Raw genomic sequence first — 16047 nt, 5'->3', positions numbered from 1 at the left:
CAGTCCTTGGGGTTGCAAAAAGTCAGACATGACTGAGTGACTGAACATAACACTCACACTCTAATAGGTAAGAGGTGTTATCTCATTGTGGTTTTGATTTGCGTTTCTCTAATGATTAGTTACATTGAGCGTCTTTTCACATACCTGTGGGTCATCTGTATGTCTTCTCTGGATAAATATCTATTTGGTCTTTTGTCCCTTTTTTAATTGGCTTTTTGTTTTTGTTTGTGGGTCCCTCCACCCCCCGTGGAGCTGTAGGAGTCGTTTGCATATTTTGAATATTAACCTCTTATTAAATATGTGATTTGTAAGCCCTTTCTTCCATTCTATAGGTTGTTTTCTTATTTTGTTGGTGGTTTTGTTTGCTGTGCAGAAGCTTTTTAGTTTCAGGTAATCCCACTTGTTTATTTTTGCTTTTTTTTGCCTATGCTTTTGGTATCAAATTCCAAATCATAGGCAAGACTGATCCTCCTGCATTTTCCTCAAGGAGTTTTAAGGTTTCCAATCTTACATTTAAGTCTTTAATTCATTTTAACTTAACTTTGATGTGTAGTGTAAGATAGTGGTCAAAACTAATTTTTTGTGTGGTGTGAGTAACTGTCCATTTTTTCCAACACTGTTGATTGAAAGGACTATCCTTCTCCGTGTATTCTTGGTTTCTTTATTATAAATTAGTCGATCATGTAGGCATGAGTTTATTTTTGGCTCTATTCTGTCCTGTTGATCAATATGTCTGTTTTAATGCAAATATGATAGTGCTTTGATTACTATCACTTTTTGTTGTTGGTCACTAAATCTTGTCCCACTCTTTGTGACCCCATGAACTGCAACATGCCAAGCTTCCCTGTCCTTCACTGTCTTCTGGACATTGCTCAAACTCATTCATTGAGTTGGTGATGCCATCCAACCATCTCATCCTCTGTGGTCCCCTTCTCCTTTTGCCGTCAATCCTTCCCAAAATCAGAGTATTTTCCAGTGAGTTGGCTTGTCTCATCTTGTGACCAAAGTATTTGGAGCTTTAGCTTCAGCATCAGTCCTTGTGGTGAATATTCAGGGTTGATTTCCTTTAGGATTGACTGGTTTGATCTCCTTGTAGTCCAAGTGACTTTCAAGAGTCTTCTCCAGTACCACAATTCTAAAAGATCAATTCTTTGGAGCTCAGCCTTCTTTATGGACCAACTCTCATATCTACACATGACTACTGGAAAATCTATAGCTTTGATGATAGGGACCTTTGTCAGCAAAGTGATGTCTCTGCTTTTTAATATTCTGTCTAGTTTTGTCATAGCTTTTCTTCCAAGGAATAAGCATCTTTCAGTTTTGTGGCTGTGGTCACCACACATGGAGATTTTGGAGCCTATGAAAGTAAAATCTGTCACTGATTCCACTTTTGCCCCATCTGTTTGCCAAGAAGTAATGGAACCAGGTGCCATCAAACTCAGGGAGCATGATGCCACAGCTTTGTTCTTTCTCATGATTTGCATTGGTTTTCAGGGTTTTTGTGGTTTTATACAAATTTTACGATTTTTGTGAATTTTTCTATTTTTTGAAAATTTTCCATTTTTTTCTATTTTGTGAAAAATGCCATTGTAATTTTGATAAGGATTGCACTGAATCTTAAATTGCTTTGGATAATATGGACATTTTAACAATATTAAATTTTCCACTCCTTGAGCATGAAATATCTTTCCTCTTTTTGGTGTCTTCTATTTTTCCATCAGTGTCTTAGTAATTTTCAGAATAAAGGTTTTTTTTTTTTTTTTAACCAATCACTTGTATTTATTTCAGGACATAATATACTATTTAGACCCAAGGACAATACTAAATCATAACCCTGTTAAATATCTATAGGATATTTTATTTTTGCGAAGATAGGTCCTTAAAAACTGGACAGATTAATAATATAACAAGTATCAAAATAAGATGAAAAATACATTATCGCTCTCATTCACTCTGTCCTAATGTTAAAGATGTTACAAAGATACACAGATTATCATCATGCTGTTTTGGGAGGCTATATTCAAACTGACAAAGAGGTGCTGTCAAAGGGATCTTTCTCTGATTTTTGTGAAGAAAAACAGTCCAAATTGTATTCTTAATGCTATGTGATTTAACTGTATCATACTTGGCACATGGTATTATTATTTCTCCTACTGGAGCAAGTTCTTATTTTCTCAAAGCCTTTCCCCCAGCTTTTCTAGAAATAAAGCTTAAATATCATTTGTTTCAAGCCTTCAAAACAAAGTTAACCTCATTTATACAGGTACCAGGTTGGTATACTCATATATATCTTTTCCAAATTGCAGGCTAAGCAAAGGCATGCATTTAGAGCTGTATTAATATATTGAAGCAAAAGACAATCCAACTTAATATCAAGAGAAATTGTGACCTTCCATGTAGTGTTTGGTAGAGAAAACAGTGATTCTGACACATTGTCTTATTTTATTCAAATAGCAGTCTGTTCACACATGGTCCAAGAACACTTGAATAATAAAGCAAATATAGTCACATGTTAAAAATTGGTCTTCAAACATCATAGCCTATGATGCCACGCTTGCCTATGATCTCGCCAACATAAAACCACATCCACACCTCAGTGGCCACCAAACCATTCAGTAGAGCTTCCTTAACAGTGAGCTGTTTGAAGCTACCGGTTTTAGCACTGTTGATAATTTTTTTCAAGCTCTGAATTGCTGTAGGGATCTCAGCAGGGGTTGGAGGAACCAACCCCTTGGCATAGTACTCAACCTTGGCATAGTACCAAAACGTGGCCAATCGAGGCTTCGAGTAAGTCACAGCAGCGTTGACCAGCGCCAGGGCCTTCTTCGCGAGGTTACGGACAAACTGGGCCATGGTCCTAGGACGGAGAGCCCGTCGCCCCGACTGGCCGGCTGAATGTCACCCGCCCGGAAGGCCAGAGTAAAGGTCTTTCACCTCCGTGGTTAAATTTATTCCAATGTATTTCATTCATTTTGATGTCGTTAGTGGTTTTCCCTCCCTTATTTCTCTCTCTGGTAATTTGTTGTTAGTGTAATAGAAATGCAACAAATTTTTGTGTATTGATTTTGTATTCTGTAACTTAACTGGGTGTGTTTATTAACACTCATAGTTTTTCGTGGAGTCTTTTGGGTTTTATATATATATAATATCATATCTACAATCTATATACATTTTATATCCTTTTCTTATCCTTGTACTACCTATTTCTTCTAGCACAGTGTTGAATAGGAGTTAAGGCAGGACATCCTTGTCTTGTTCTCAGCCTAAGGAGGAAAATGTCTGGTTTTCTTACCATTAAGTATGATGTTTGCTGTAGGTATTTTGTAGATAACTCTTTATAACTCTAAAGAATTAAGTGGAGGATATTCTCTTGGCTTTCTAGTTTTCTGAGAGCGTTTGTCATGATTGGGATTTGATTTTTATCAACTGCATGTTTTGCATCAGTTGATAAAGTTATGTGGTTTTATCTTCTTTAGTCTATTTCTTTAGTGGATTACATTTATTCATATTTAAGTGTTGAACCAGTCTTGTTTATGTAGGGTAAATTCTACTTGGTCATGGTATATAATTCTTTTTTATACATTCTTAGAGTTGATTTGCTAATATTTTGTTGAGGATTTTTACATCTGTGTACCTACAGAGTATTGATCTGTTGTTTGTGTGTGTGTGTGTGTGTTTAATTTAATATCATTGTTTTTGGTTTCAGATAAAGCTGACCTTGTAGAATAAGTCAGGAAGTGCTCCCGTTGTTTTACAAAGGTCAAAGCTGAGTCAAATGAAAATAGCTACTCTTTGCTGCTAGAGTTATATTCCTCAAATTCTCCATTTCCTCCTGTTGCCTATAGAATAAAGCACTTCACAATGTAATTGCTACCCATGTCTTCCATTCTCTTCTGCCCTTCTCTGGCATAAGTTGTGGTGATACTTCCAACTTCCTACCTATTATAAAATCTACCACTTGTTACCAGGGTTGTATTAGACAGTTAACCTCTCTGAGCCTTAGTTTCTTTGGGTACAGTTGGAGGTAACACTTGTCTCATGAAATTAGTTATGGAAGGAACAGATGGAATATATCTCAGGTAGTCCTTTCCCCTTTTCAATGCCCAAACACCATGACTTGTTACACTTTGTTATCTTTATATATGCTGTTCTTTTTCTGATTAATTCCTTTCCTTTTGTGTCCTCTTCTTTCCCCAAGTTCACCTAACAAAAACCTAATTCAAAATCTCTTCAGATATCACTTCCTCTGTTTCAACATATGTATCACCAGTCTTTGAGCCTCTTGGTCCCTATGGTTCTCACTTCTACTCTATTTATTTTTAAAATTTATTTTATTTTTATTATTCATTTATTTGACAGTGCTGGGTCTTAGTTGTGGCATGTGGGATCTTTTAGTTGGGGCATGCAAATTCTTATTTGTGGCATGTGGAATGTAGTTCCCCAACCAGGTACCAACCCCAGCCTCCTGCTTTGGGAGCTCAGAGTCTTAGCCCCTAGACCATCAAGAAAGTCCTCTCACTTCTACTTTAGTTTGAATCATGTTACACAGTATTATCTGGTTCTCTCCCAAATATTGGAACTCCTAGGATTCAAACCATGTGTACCTAGCAGTGTCTAGGGAACAGTAGATTTCCAGTTAATGCCTTCTGAATGAGTAAAGAAGAGAGAGAACAGAACTTTTGTATTATTAATTGTTGTTGTTGACTTGAGACCTTCTGGGCTCATCTCAGATAAACATCTCTTTATCTGAACAAGAGGGGCATCTTGTCTATAGTCATCAGTACTTTAAATTAGGTCCACAATTCACTACTACCTACCTCCAGTTATTCTTGGCATGGAGTTAATGGAGAAAATATTCCTTTAAGTGTTTTAAAATTGTATTAAAATGACTAGCACAGGAGCTTCCCTGGAAGTTTAGTGGTTAAGACTCTGCGCTTGCAATGCAGGGATCACATGTTTGATCCCTAGTCGGGGAACTACGATCCCACATGCCACGTAGTGTGGCCAAAAAAAAAAAAATCAACTAAAAAAATGTCCAGCAAGGAGTTGTCTGTTTTTCTGCAGTTCATCTGAAATTGTTTTTTTCTTGAACATTTGAAATGTATGAATGCAACTGATTGCATTTTCAATTTTTATTTCTTTTTATTTATTTTTTTTGCATTTTCAATTTTTAAGACGTTTACCCTGGCTTCTTTGAGAGGGGATGTAATTTTGTTCAGGGCTCCTGCTGTTTTGCGCAGCTGGGTTATTACAGTGTTCTCTTGGTAGTCTTGGATAGGATTCAAAATGCAATGCAGAGATGACAGCAGTAGTAAGTTAAACCGAACCCAGACAGAGTTAGACACAAGGCATCTTCCTGGAATATCAAGAATTGAAAGACGCAAAGCGCTAATGCCATTATCTCACCCCTAGGCACTGTTATTAGACATTGATACTCCCAAGTCCATTGTTAGGAGGATGCTATAAGCATTCCTACCTTACCAATTTTTATTAAATGAAATGTTCTTAATGGGATAGAAATTATTTAAAATCTGGAGAGGAGGTTAAAGTTGATTATCACCCCATAATCTCCTTTTTTTTTTTTTTTTGTAAGTAATGGACTTAAGTGTCCACAGCTCTTGAACAGCTGAAAGGGGCCACATCTGCATGGAGAATTAGACAATTCTGAATATACATAAATGCTACAGCCCTATCATAGATAACAGTTAGGGACTGTTATCAATCCAAGTCTTATTTCTTTACATTAGAACATTTTATTTATTTATTTACATTAGAATATTTTAAACCATTTGTTTCTCTAGCCATTGATTAACCTACATTTTACTCCTATCTATTATTGACGGTCTTCTGTTTGACAAGTTATTATGAATGTAGATTAAAACACTCTCAGAGAAGCTTTCAATCAGGAAATGACTGTTCGGTATGTGTCTCTATGTGATACACGTAAAATGTAGGATACTGGGAGTGTTAGAAATTAAGTTTACAGTGTAATTTCCTGGTACTTTTGTGGAAGGAAACATTAATTCCAGTTTGACGAAGTCAGAATGCTTTGTGAAGGAGGTAGATTTAAGGTGGATCTTATAGAAGAGTTAAGTATAAAACCAGCATTCAAACGGGAAAAAGAAAATCGACGAGTTTATTGACTTTCCATGGTTTGTGAGTTGTATTTCACAGAACTGAGGTTGAGACTTGGGTGTAGAAACTTTGATGCTTCAAAGTTTCTACCTTACTTCAGCTACAATTACCTAACTTTTTCTGCTTGATCAATGTTGAGTTTCTGTGTAATGATTTATTTGAAAATGGCTTACACTGCTTTTTTAAAAGTTTAAAAACTGCTTCTCTCTATTCTTAGTGTCTTCTTGTTCTGTATTGGTGATATGAAGTGTGTATCTTTCTTAACCTTTATCTAAGTTTACTCATAAGTGAGCCACAAGTTTTCAATAGAATGATTCACTCTGGCATTTTCTGCAAGTTTTAATCCCATTCTCCTTCTCTCAAGCTGTAAAGTTAATTCAGAAAGTTAAACTAGACACCAGGGAGCAAGGCTGTGAGGAGAGGAAGGCTTGGGCTGATGCCACTGCTTCTACCTTCCGCATCTGTGCCTTTCACAGAGCTTCTGACAGCGCGGTGTTGGGAGGGTCACAGCGCTTGTGATCTGTAGAAACTGCTGTGAGGAGGGCCAAGAGAGGCATTTACTATTTTTAGTGGAAAACAACTGGTAGTTACTAGTTATAATTCCTTTGTACTTGGAATCTGGATTTGCTGCACCTTTCTTTGTAGTGAGACACCAACTGCTTAAAAAATAATCCATGAAACACATATGGAGCGGTGCAGACATTTTGAAAAAAGATCTGTCTTAAACTCAACATACTAGATATGATTTGTAAATAAAGTGATAGAACGTGTTAGTCACTCAGTCATGTCTGACTCTTTGCAACCCATGAACTGTGTAACTCACCAGCCTCCTCTGTCCATGAACTCTCCAGAAAAGAATACTGGAGTGGATAACCATTCCTTTCTTCAGGGGATCTTTCCCATCCAGGGATTGAACTCAGGTCTCCTGCATTGCAGGCAGATTCTTTACTGTCTGAACCACCAGGAAAAATTAAATAAACTTAGGGCATTAACAGAAAAAGAAAAACATATATATTAATTTAATAGATAAATAAAGCATATTAAAATATATTAAATATATAAAATTTATTTTAACATATAATATTTAATATATATTGATACATACTATATACATAATATATCTCTAATTATATTATTAATATATGTTATAAGTATATATCATATATTAATAACATATTAGTATAAATTATTATATCATATATGCATATTTTTGGCCATGGCATGTGACTTGTGGGATCTTAGTTCTCCAACCAGAGACTGAACTTTGACCACAGCAGCGAAAGCACTGAATCTTAAACCACTGGACCACCAGGGAATTTGCTATAATATATTTTTAATAATGATATTATTTTCCTGCTTTTTATATTTTATGTATTTAAGCTTAAATGACATGTTTCCAGAGTAAAAGTTTTTATGACAGTGAGGCATTCAATTTTTATTTTTGTCATAACATTTGAAAGAAAGAGTTTTTTTTTCAAATTCTTTCAGTTTATTCCCACTTCTTTAAACTTTGTACACTAAGCCTGTGAATGTTACTCGCTGTCGTGTCCAACTCTTTGGGCCCCCATGCAGTGTAACGTGCCAGTCTCCTCTGTCCATGGAATTCTGTAGGCAGGAATGCTGGAGTGGGTAGCCATTCCCTTCTCTAGAGAATCTTCCTGACCTGGGGATCGAACATGGGTCTCCCACGTTGTGGGCAGAATCTACTGTCTGAGCCACTAAGCATAATTTAACCTGCTTTTAGTTACTCAAGATTATCAACTACTGAGACAAGTTAGGCCCTTTACGTAAATCTCTTATACAGTTCTAAGCTATGTGTCTCCTTACTGTTCATTTTTGCTACTCCAAGACCTTTTTCTTTCCTGTCCTGTGTGAGTTTACATGTAAATTGAAACGATTCTTTATATATTTTGTTAATGTTAGTACTGAGGGTATTAAAGACAAATAATGTTAGAAGAGATAGATGAAGTAATATTATCAGTTATTCCATCACTTTTCAGTATACTTTTATTTAAAGGCCATATTTTAGCTTAGGTTAGTCACTCAGTCGTGTCTGACTCTTTGTGATTCATGGACTGCAGCTCACCAGGCTCCTCTGCCCATGGAATTCTCCAGGCAAGAATACTGGAGTGGGTTGCCATTTCCTTCTCCAGGGGATCTTTCTGACCCAGGGATCGAACCCGTGTCTCCTGCATCGCAGGCAGATTCTTTACCATCTGAGCTACCAGGGATCCTTATGTTTTAGGTTATTTCATAACATATCAATGTATCAGTTGAGTTTATCTTACTTTAAAAATTCTACTATTAATTCCTAACATGTATTACTTTAAAATTTTTTTTTCTTTGTTTTCTACTGCGCTTGGTTTTTGTTACTATGTGTGGGCTTTCTCAAGTGGGGGCTACTCTCTAGTTGTGGTGCTCTGGCTACTCATTGTGGTGGCTTCTCTTGATGCGGAGCACAGGCTCTAGGGTCATGGGCTGCAGTAGTTGCTGCACATGGCCTCAGTAGTCGGGGCTCCTGGGATCTAGGGCACGGGCTCAGTAGTTTTGGCACATGGGCTTAGTTGCTCTATGGCTTGTGGGATCTTCCTGGACCAGGGATCAAACTTATGTCTCCTGCATTGGCAGGTGCATTCTTCACCACTTGAGCCACCAGGAAACTCCTGTATTATTTTTCTTATTCCAACATTTTCATTGTATTTTAATTTTCCTTAACATATGTAACTTTACCATATGAATTAACTTTTGGCTGATCATATTCATGTTTGGTAGAAACAAATACAATACTGTAAAGTAATTTTTCTTCAATTAAAAATAAATGAAAAATGTTTTAAATTAACTTCTAGTATTTATTTTTTATTGTTACAGTTATTAGTACTTTGCAAGTAGCATTTATTTTGATTCTAAAGCCAATTTGACTTTGTCTTAGGAAGATTTTCTTAGATAACATTTCCTTAAAATTTCTGAAGTTCAGATATATTACATTTTCTCTAGTCAACTGGTTCTATAAAACCAGAGTCAATTTTTTGTTTTGACATGAATAATATTTAATAAATGAGGACTGTGACTAGGATATGATGCCATTATCATAATTTTGACATATCTCATTTCTTTTTATGGATTAAAATTGAATTCCTTAAGTAATAACTGACAGGGTATATGCACTCTTGAGCATATTCTGTACATCGATTCATTTAAGAAATTAGGAGCCATTATTAGTTCTAATAGAAGACAGAAAAGACAGAAGAGTGGAGTTATCCAATAATATATTTAATTATATTGGGAAAACAAGGTGCATCCCTATCTAATAAAAATGTCAGAAATAAAAAATATTTCACCTTGCTGTAATGCTTCCCTGGGTTCATGTGACGTTGCATTCTAGGAGAAATTATCTGTAATTCTAACACTGAAACAGCCTATGCAGGTTCTACTCTAGTGGAGAAAACTGGTTTGAACCCAGGAAATTTTTCCTTAATGTGGTATCGTTGATTTTTAGCCCCCTGCATCATCTCTTTAAAGATTCTCTTAACATACAAAAATTAATTTTTCAGTATTTAATGTTTTCAAAACATTCATTATTTTCTCTGTCTTATTCCTTCAGAGTCCTGAGTTTTTCTTTACTGCCTAAGTCAGTTTAAACTGCAATTTTTATTTTTGGTAACATCCCGTGTCTTTTTCTTAGGATGACAGATTGATTTTGCAGCCTCATATGATTCACATTCTTGTTTCCTTTCCAGCAAACAATGCCTAACCTCAGGCTTTTATGATCATCGTTTATTTTTTAACCTTTGAAAGCTATCTACCTAACTCCTTAGGGCTCTGTCTTCAGTCATTAGTGGCATTTTGGCAACTGGTAGAAGATGTGGTTAGCATTTTGTTTTCTTTTTGCTTGTTTTCTTTTCATTTTATGTAACCGCTTACTATTCTTACTTTTCTTTAAAAAAATAAAAAAAATTATCTTAGAAAGACTTCCTGTTTGTTGTTGTTGTTGCTCAGTTGCTAAGTCATGTCCCACCCTTTGTGACCCCATGAAATACAGCACACCAGGCTTCCCTGTCCTTCACTGTCTCCCAGAGTTTGCTCAAACCCATGTCCATTGAGTTGGTGATTCCATCCAACCATCTCATCCTCTGTCATCCCCTTCTCCTCCTGACCTCAATCTTGCCCAGCATCAGTCTTTTCCAATGAGTGAAACCTCATCTTATGAAGACTTCCTGTGTACCTACTTCCTTTGTAATACACGTAAAGACCCATTTTTAAATGAGTCTCAGTTCTGAATCTGAGTAGTGAATCTGATATTGTTTAAATTACTTCAAAAATTCCTGGGTTGAAATTTCAGGTTCATTCTAATGGTTGTAAAGTGGTTGTTATCTGTCAACACAAGAACTGACAGATAAAATACAAGTACTTGTTCAACTGAAGGCATTCTAATAACCTTGTAAAACTTTTGTCTGAAACTTTTGATTGATTTACATTAATTTCCTATTTGAAAACAAAAGTAATTTTCTTCTTGTCAGAAATAAGTGGTGACCTTATTTATTTACTTCACTTCCAGCATGATTTCTATGCTATTATGTAATTGAAGAAAATATTATTTTAACATACTATCTGAACTTCAGGGAAGCATACATGAGGCTCTTTGTTCTTTACTCTGATGTTGTCTTCAAATTAATTATAGTCTTGCCACATAGAAAAAGGATACAAAACACCATGCTGTAATTATTTACACTACCCGAGCAAAGGACTTACTAAGTTTTCTTTTATCAAATATCTAGCTGAGTTGACTTGTGATCATTATTGGCAATAATCAGTTTGCTGAGTGTAGATATTCACTGTCTGTCCTTTGTTGCTTAGTCTTTGTTTTCATATACTTTTGAAAGACCCTATTGTTTACATTTGTGATCAGCATATTCACAGCATTATTATAGAACATGGGTAATTTTGTATTTGTCATACTTTTTTCTTTAATGCACTCTTTTATTTCTGTGTTCATTACAAATGTAAATTTTAGTGATGTAAGTTAATTTATTCCTCCAGTTGTGAAAGACAGTTAAGTTTTATTTATATTGACTTAAATGTAGGGCTCTGTTTACCTGAAATAATTAAATTAATACACAAATTAGATTCCTTCTCAGAGCCTGTATTAAACTTCTCAGATTAATCTTTTTCTATTAAATTGTCAGTTTATCATAGATTTAATAGGTTAATCTAAATAGATTGTGAAGTTAGTAGCCAAATTCTGTGTTTCTTAAAGTAACTCTGTATAGTATATTATAGTGAAATAGAAAGTACTGTATTCATACTGCCTCAGAAATGTAATTGAAAAGAGTCCCCAGAAATTAATAAGTTCAAGAATAAAATCCTGCAAGTGTTTATTTTAAAACAAACTATGAATTTTGGCTGCACTGGATCTTTGTTGCTGCACGAGGGCTTTATCTAATTGTGGCTGCTGGGGGGTACTCTTTGTTGCGGCGAGCAGGCTTCTTGTGGGGGTTCTCTTCGTTGTGGAGCACAGGCTGTAGGGCTCGTGGGCTCAGTAGCTGTGGCCCACGGGCTTAGTTGCTCCGTGGCGTGTGGAATCTTCCCAGATCAAGAATTGAAACCATGTCACCTGCATTGGCAGCTGGATTCGTAACCACTAGACCCACCCAGGAAGTCCTGAAAGTGTTAATTTTGGTTTCTCTCTCTTTTTTTTTCTGAGAAGAATATGGCAAAAAAAATTAGGCAGAAGCACTCTGATATTTTTCTCCAACGTTTAATCTTTAGAGTAATTAATCTCAAAATGCAGCCTGAGAGCCATCTGTATGAGAACCACTTTAGGGCTCCTTATCTTTTTTTTAGGGGTCCTTATTTTAAAAGTTCAGTTCTTTTAAGTCAGGGTTGAGAATTTGGTGCCTCAAAGTCTAAATTTTTAATTAGCATACAAACCATTCATAAGTTTAATAGATTTTAAGAACCTAGAACATTAACAAAAGATTGGTTCACTTTTTCTCTTTCTGTTTTTCTTTTCTTTTTATTCTAAGTGTCTGTAATTGTGTTCTTTGTGTTGTGTTGGAGTCTCATTTTCAAGAAATTGCCAAGACACTAATCCTATAATACATATGGAGAAAATGAAAAGAATCTTATTAGAGTTTGCTCACCTAATTTTGATTTTACAAAACGGGTTTTTTAAAGATAGGAAAAATCTATGAAAAATCTACTTCTGAAATACTTAGTGTTACCAACATATATTATTGTGTCATGATCTTTTAGTAATACATATTCTACGTTAGGAGTACTACTGTGTGAATGATAATACATATATTTGAGCATTTGACGTTAAAGTTTTCTCATTTTTACTATCTTGTGATCATTTCAAGATTAAATATGAATGTAGGAGAGGAAATATAATTTTTCTTCTACCTTTTTCAATTCTTGGTTGAGATTCCCTATAATAAAAGACAGATTAACAAGAGAAAAACAAAGACCAGTCTATTAACATATATACAAGGGAGATACTTAGAAAATGAGTAAAATTCTTTAAATGACTCAAGTCACCACCTTAAATGCCACGTTCAGCTAAACACAAAGGAAATATGACTGGGGCCAGGAACGGGGAAGAGGGGTTATAGGAAGTTTCCAAGAAAAGCATGGTTAACAAGGGTAAGATTTGTTATGTGGATTTCAGTCAGTGCCTTCTCCATTGCTAAGAGTGTCATAATTTTAGAGTGATCCCTCTATTCCAGATATTAAGAGGGAGATACCTTAAAAATAGAGATCTCTTTTATAAATGTGAATTTTCCTTTCAAAAGGGTAGCTTCTACTTCAACTTCAAAGCTTCTCCTGTGTGTGCTATTTCTCAAAAATACAGCTCAAAATAATCCTTATTCCAAAGAGGCTTATTTTGGGGTGGTGAAGGTTTTGAATATGGTATGAACAGATTGCTTCCCAAAATACAACTAAAACTTGAAATTCTTCTAAAATGTTATAGTCTATGTTAATTGTTTTTCATTCTGTTTTGCAGTTCAAAATATCATGATTCTTTTTTATTGACCTAAATTGTTTTTTTTCCCAGGAAACATCAATTATTCCTTATACATTTTCCCACTTATTCCCTTGAAATGAGTATTATAATACTTAGCCGACACACTGTTACATATTGAAAATCCAAGCATAGTAAAGAAAAGTGACTTACTTTGAGTCTAGACCTAATAATTATCAGCAGAAACAGGATGAAACATGCCACCCTGGACTTCTTCGTTTTGCCTCTTCATTTTTCCCTGAGTGTGGGTTTGACCAATATTTCTTTTGGAAAAGGACTTCTTTCATTCTACACTTAAATACATGTGTTTAGTTCACATCTCTCCCTTTCCTCATTCCTGTCCCGTTCTACCCTTTCCCTTTCCCTCCTTCACCACCTTACCATTCCACCTAAAAGTTACAGTATTTCAGTATACTGTGACTTTTTTAGAAAGTCATAGTAGATGCCCAGATGTTGGCATAAACATTATCAATTTAATACTCAGAAATTTGCTACTTCTCAAATGGTCTCATGCATATTTTTTAATTTACTTTTTAAAAAATTGGAATATGGTTGCTTTACACTGCTGTGTCAATATATATGTATATATGTTTATAGATATAGATATCCCCTCTTTTTTGGATTTCCTGCCCATTTGAGTCACCACAGAGTTCTGAGTGAAGTTCCCTTATTAGTTATCTGTTTTATACATTGTAGTGTGTATATATATATATATATATATATATCCCAATCTCCCAATTCATTCCACTCTACCCTTCTCCCTTGGTATACATACATTTTTTAAATGTACATTGTGTCTCTATTTCTGCTTTGTGAATAAGATCATCTATACCACTTTTCTAGATTCCCCATTTCTGTATTAATGTATGATATTTGTTTCTCTATTTCTGATTTACTTCACTGTGTATGTCAGTGTCTAGGGCCGTGCATGTCTCTGCAAATGACAGAGTTTTCTTCCTCTTTATGGCTGGGTAATATTCCATTTTATATGTGTACACATCTTCTTTATCCATTCATCTGTTGTTGGATATTCAGATTGCTTCCATGTCCTGGCTATTGTCAGTAGTGCTACAATGAATGTTGTGGTGGATGTATCTTTTTGAGTTAGAGCTTTCTCTGGATGTAAGCCCAGAGGTGGTATTGCTGGGGTCCTATGGTAGTTCTATTTTTGGTTTTTAAAGGAACCTCCATACTGTTTTCCATAGTGGTGGTAGTAATTTACATTCCCACCAACAGTGTAAGAAGATTCCCTTTTATTCACACCCTCTCCAGCATTTATTGTTTACAGATTTTTCATGATGGCCATTCCGATCACTGTGAGGTGATACCCCACTGGAGTTTTGTTTTGCATTTCTAATGATTAATGATGTTGAGCCTCTTTTCATGTGCCCCTTGGCCAGCTGTATGTTTTTGGAGAGATACCTATTTAGATCTTCTGCCCATTTATTTATTTATTTATTTATTTATTTAATACTGGGCCTCATGAGCTATTTGTATATTTTGGAAATTAATCCTTTGTTGCTTTGTTTGCAAGCATTTTCTCCCATTCTGAGGGTTGTCTTTTTGCTTTGTTTATGGTTTCCTTTGCTGAGCAAAAGCTTTTAACTTTAATTGGGTCCCATTTGTTTATGTTTGTTTTTATTACTCTGGGAGGTGGGTCAAAAAAGATCTTGCTATGATGTATGTCAAAGAGTGTTCTAAGTTTTCCTCTAAGAGTTTTATATTGTCTCACCTTACATTTAGGTTTTTAATCCATTTTGAGTTTATTTTTATGTATGGTGTTAGGGAGTGTTCTAGTTTCATTCTTTTACATGTAGCTGTTCAGTTTTCCCAGCACCACTTATTGAAGAGAATTTCTTTTATCCACTGTATATTCTTGCCTCCTTTGTCATAGATGAAGTCACCATAGGTGTGTGGGTTTATGTCTGGGCTTTCCATTTTTTCCCATTAATCTATATTTATGTTTTTGTGCTAGTCTAATTTGTGCTAATGTCTTAGTTACCATAGCTTTGTAGTACATTCTGAAGTCAGGAAGCTTTATTCCTCCAGCTGCATTTTTCTTTCTCAAGATTGCTTTGGCTATTCAAGTTCTTTTGTGTTTCCACACACATTGTACAATTTTTTGTTCTAGTTCTGTGAAAAGTGTCATTGATAATTTGATAGGGATTTCATTGAGCCTGTAGATTGCTTTGGGTAGTATAATCATTTTTTACAATATTGATTCTTTTCACCCAGGAACATGATATATCTCTCTGTCTGTTGGTGTCATCTTTGATTACTTTCATCAGTGTTTCACAGTTTTCTGAGTACAAGTCTTTTGCCTCCTTAGGTAGTTTTATTCTTTTTGTTGCAATGGTAAATTGTTTCCTTAATTTCTCTTTCTGACCTTTTGTTGTTAGTGTATAGAAGTACATTAATTCTGTATCCTGCAACTTTATCAGATTCATTAATTAGCTCTAGTAGTTTTTTGGTGGCATCTTTAGGATTTTCTTTTTATACTATTATGTCATCTGCAAACAGTGACGGTTTTACTTCTTTTTGAGTTTGTTTTCCTTTTATTTCTTCTTCTCTGATTGCTGTGGTTAGGACTTCCAAAATTATGTTGAGTAAGAGTGGCAAAGAGTGGGAATGCTTGTCTTTTTCCTGATCTTTGAGTAAATGCTTTCACTTTTTCACCAATGAGAATGATGTTTGCTCTAGACTTGTCATATAAAGCCTTTATTATGTTGAAGTAGGTTCCCACTGTGCCTACTTTCTGCAGTTTTTATCATAAATGGGTTTTGAATTTTATCAAAAGCTTTTTCTGTACATATTGAGAAGATCATTTGGTTTTTTATTCTTTAGTTTGTTAATATATTACATCACATTGATTCATTTGTATATATTGAAGA

At 35.1% G+C, this 16047-nt stretch overlaps 2 protein-coding genes across 5 annotated transcripts in view; one reads left to right on the top strand and one right to left on the bottom strand.

Annotated features, from left to right (window-relative positions):
* Positions 1–16047, top strand: part of ZRANB3 (zinc finger RANBP2-type containing 3) — a 279170-nt gene that overhangs the window by 121471 nt on the left and 141652 nt on the right. The window lies entirely within an intron of this gene.
* Positions 2423–2915, bottom strand: LOC122453589 (ATP synthase subunit g, mitochondrial-like). Its single transcript, XM_043487621.1, has one exon. The coding sequence runs from the start codon at positions 2851–2853 to the stop codon at positions 2527–2529; it is 327 nt and encodes a 108-aa protein (XP_043343556.1). The 5' UTR covers positions 2854–2915; the 3' UTR covers positions 2423–2526.

Source organism: Cervus canadensis, chromosome 15 (genome assembly GCF_019320065.1).
Source record: "Cervus canadensis isolate Bull #8, Minnesota chromosome 15, ASM1932006v1, whole genome shotgun sequence".
Taxonomy (NCBI): domain Eukaryota; kingdom Metazoa; phylum Chordata; class Mammalia; order Artiodactyla; family Cervidae; genus Cervus; species Cervus canadensis.
This window is presented reverse-complemented; position numbering and strand designations above follow the sequence as displayed.

Coding starts and splice junctions, on each gene's coding strand:
- LOC122453589 (XM_043487621.1), bottom strand. CDS start 2,853: ATGGCCCAGTTTGTCCGTAACCTCGCGAAGAAGGCCCTGGCGCTGGTC.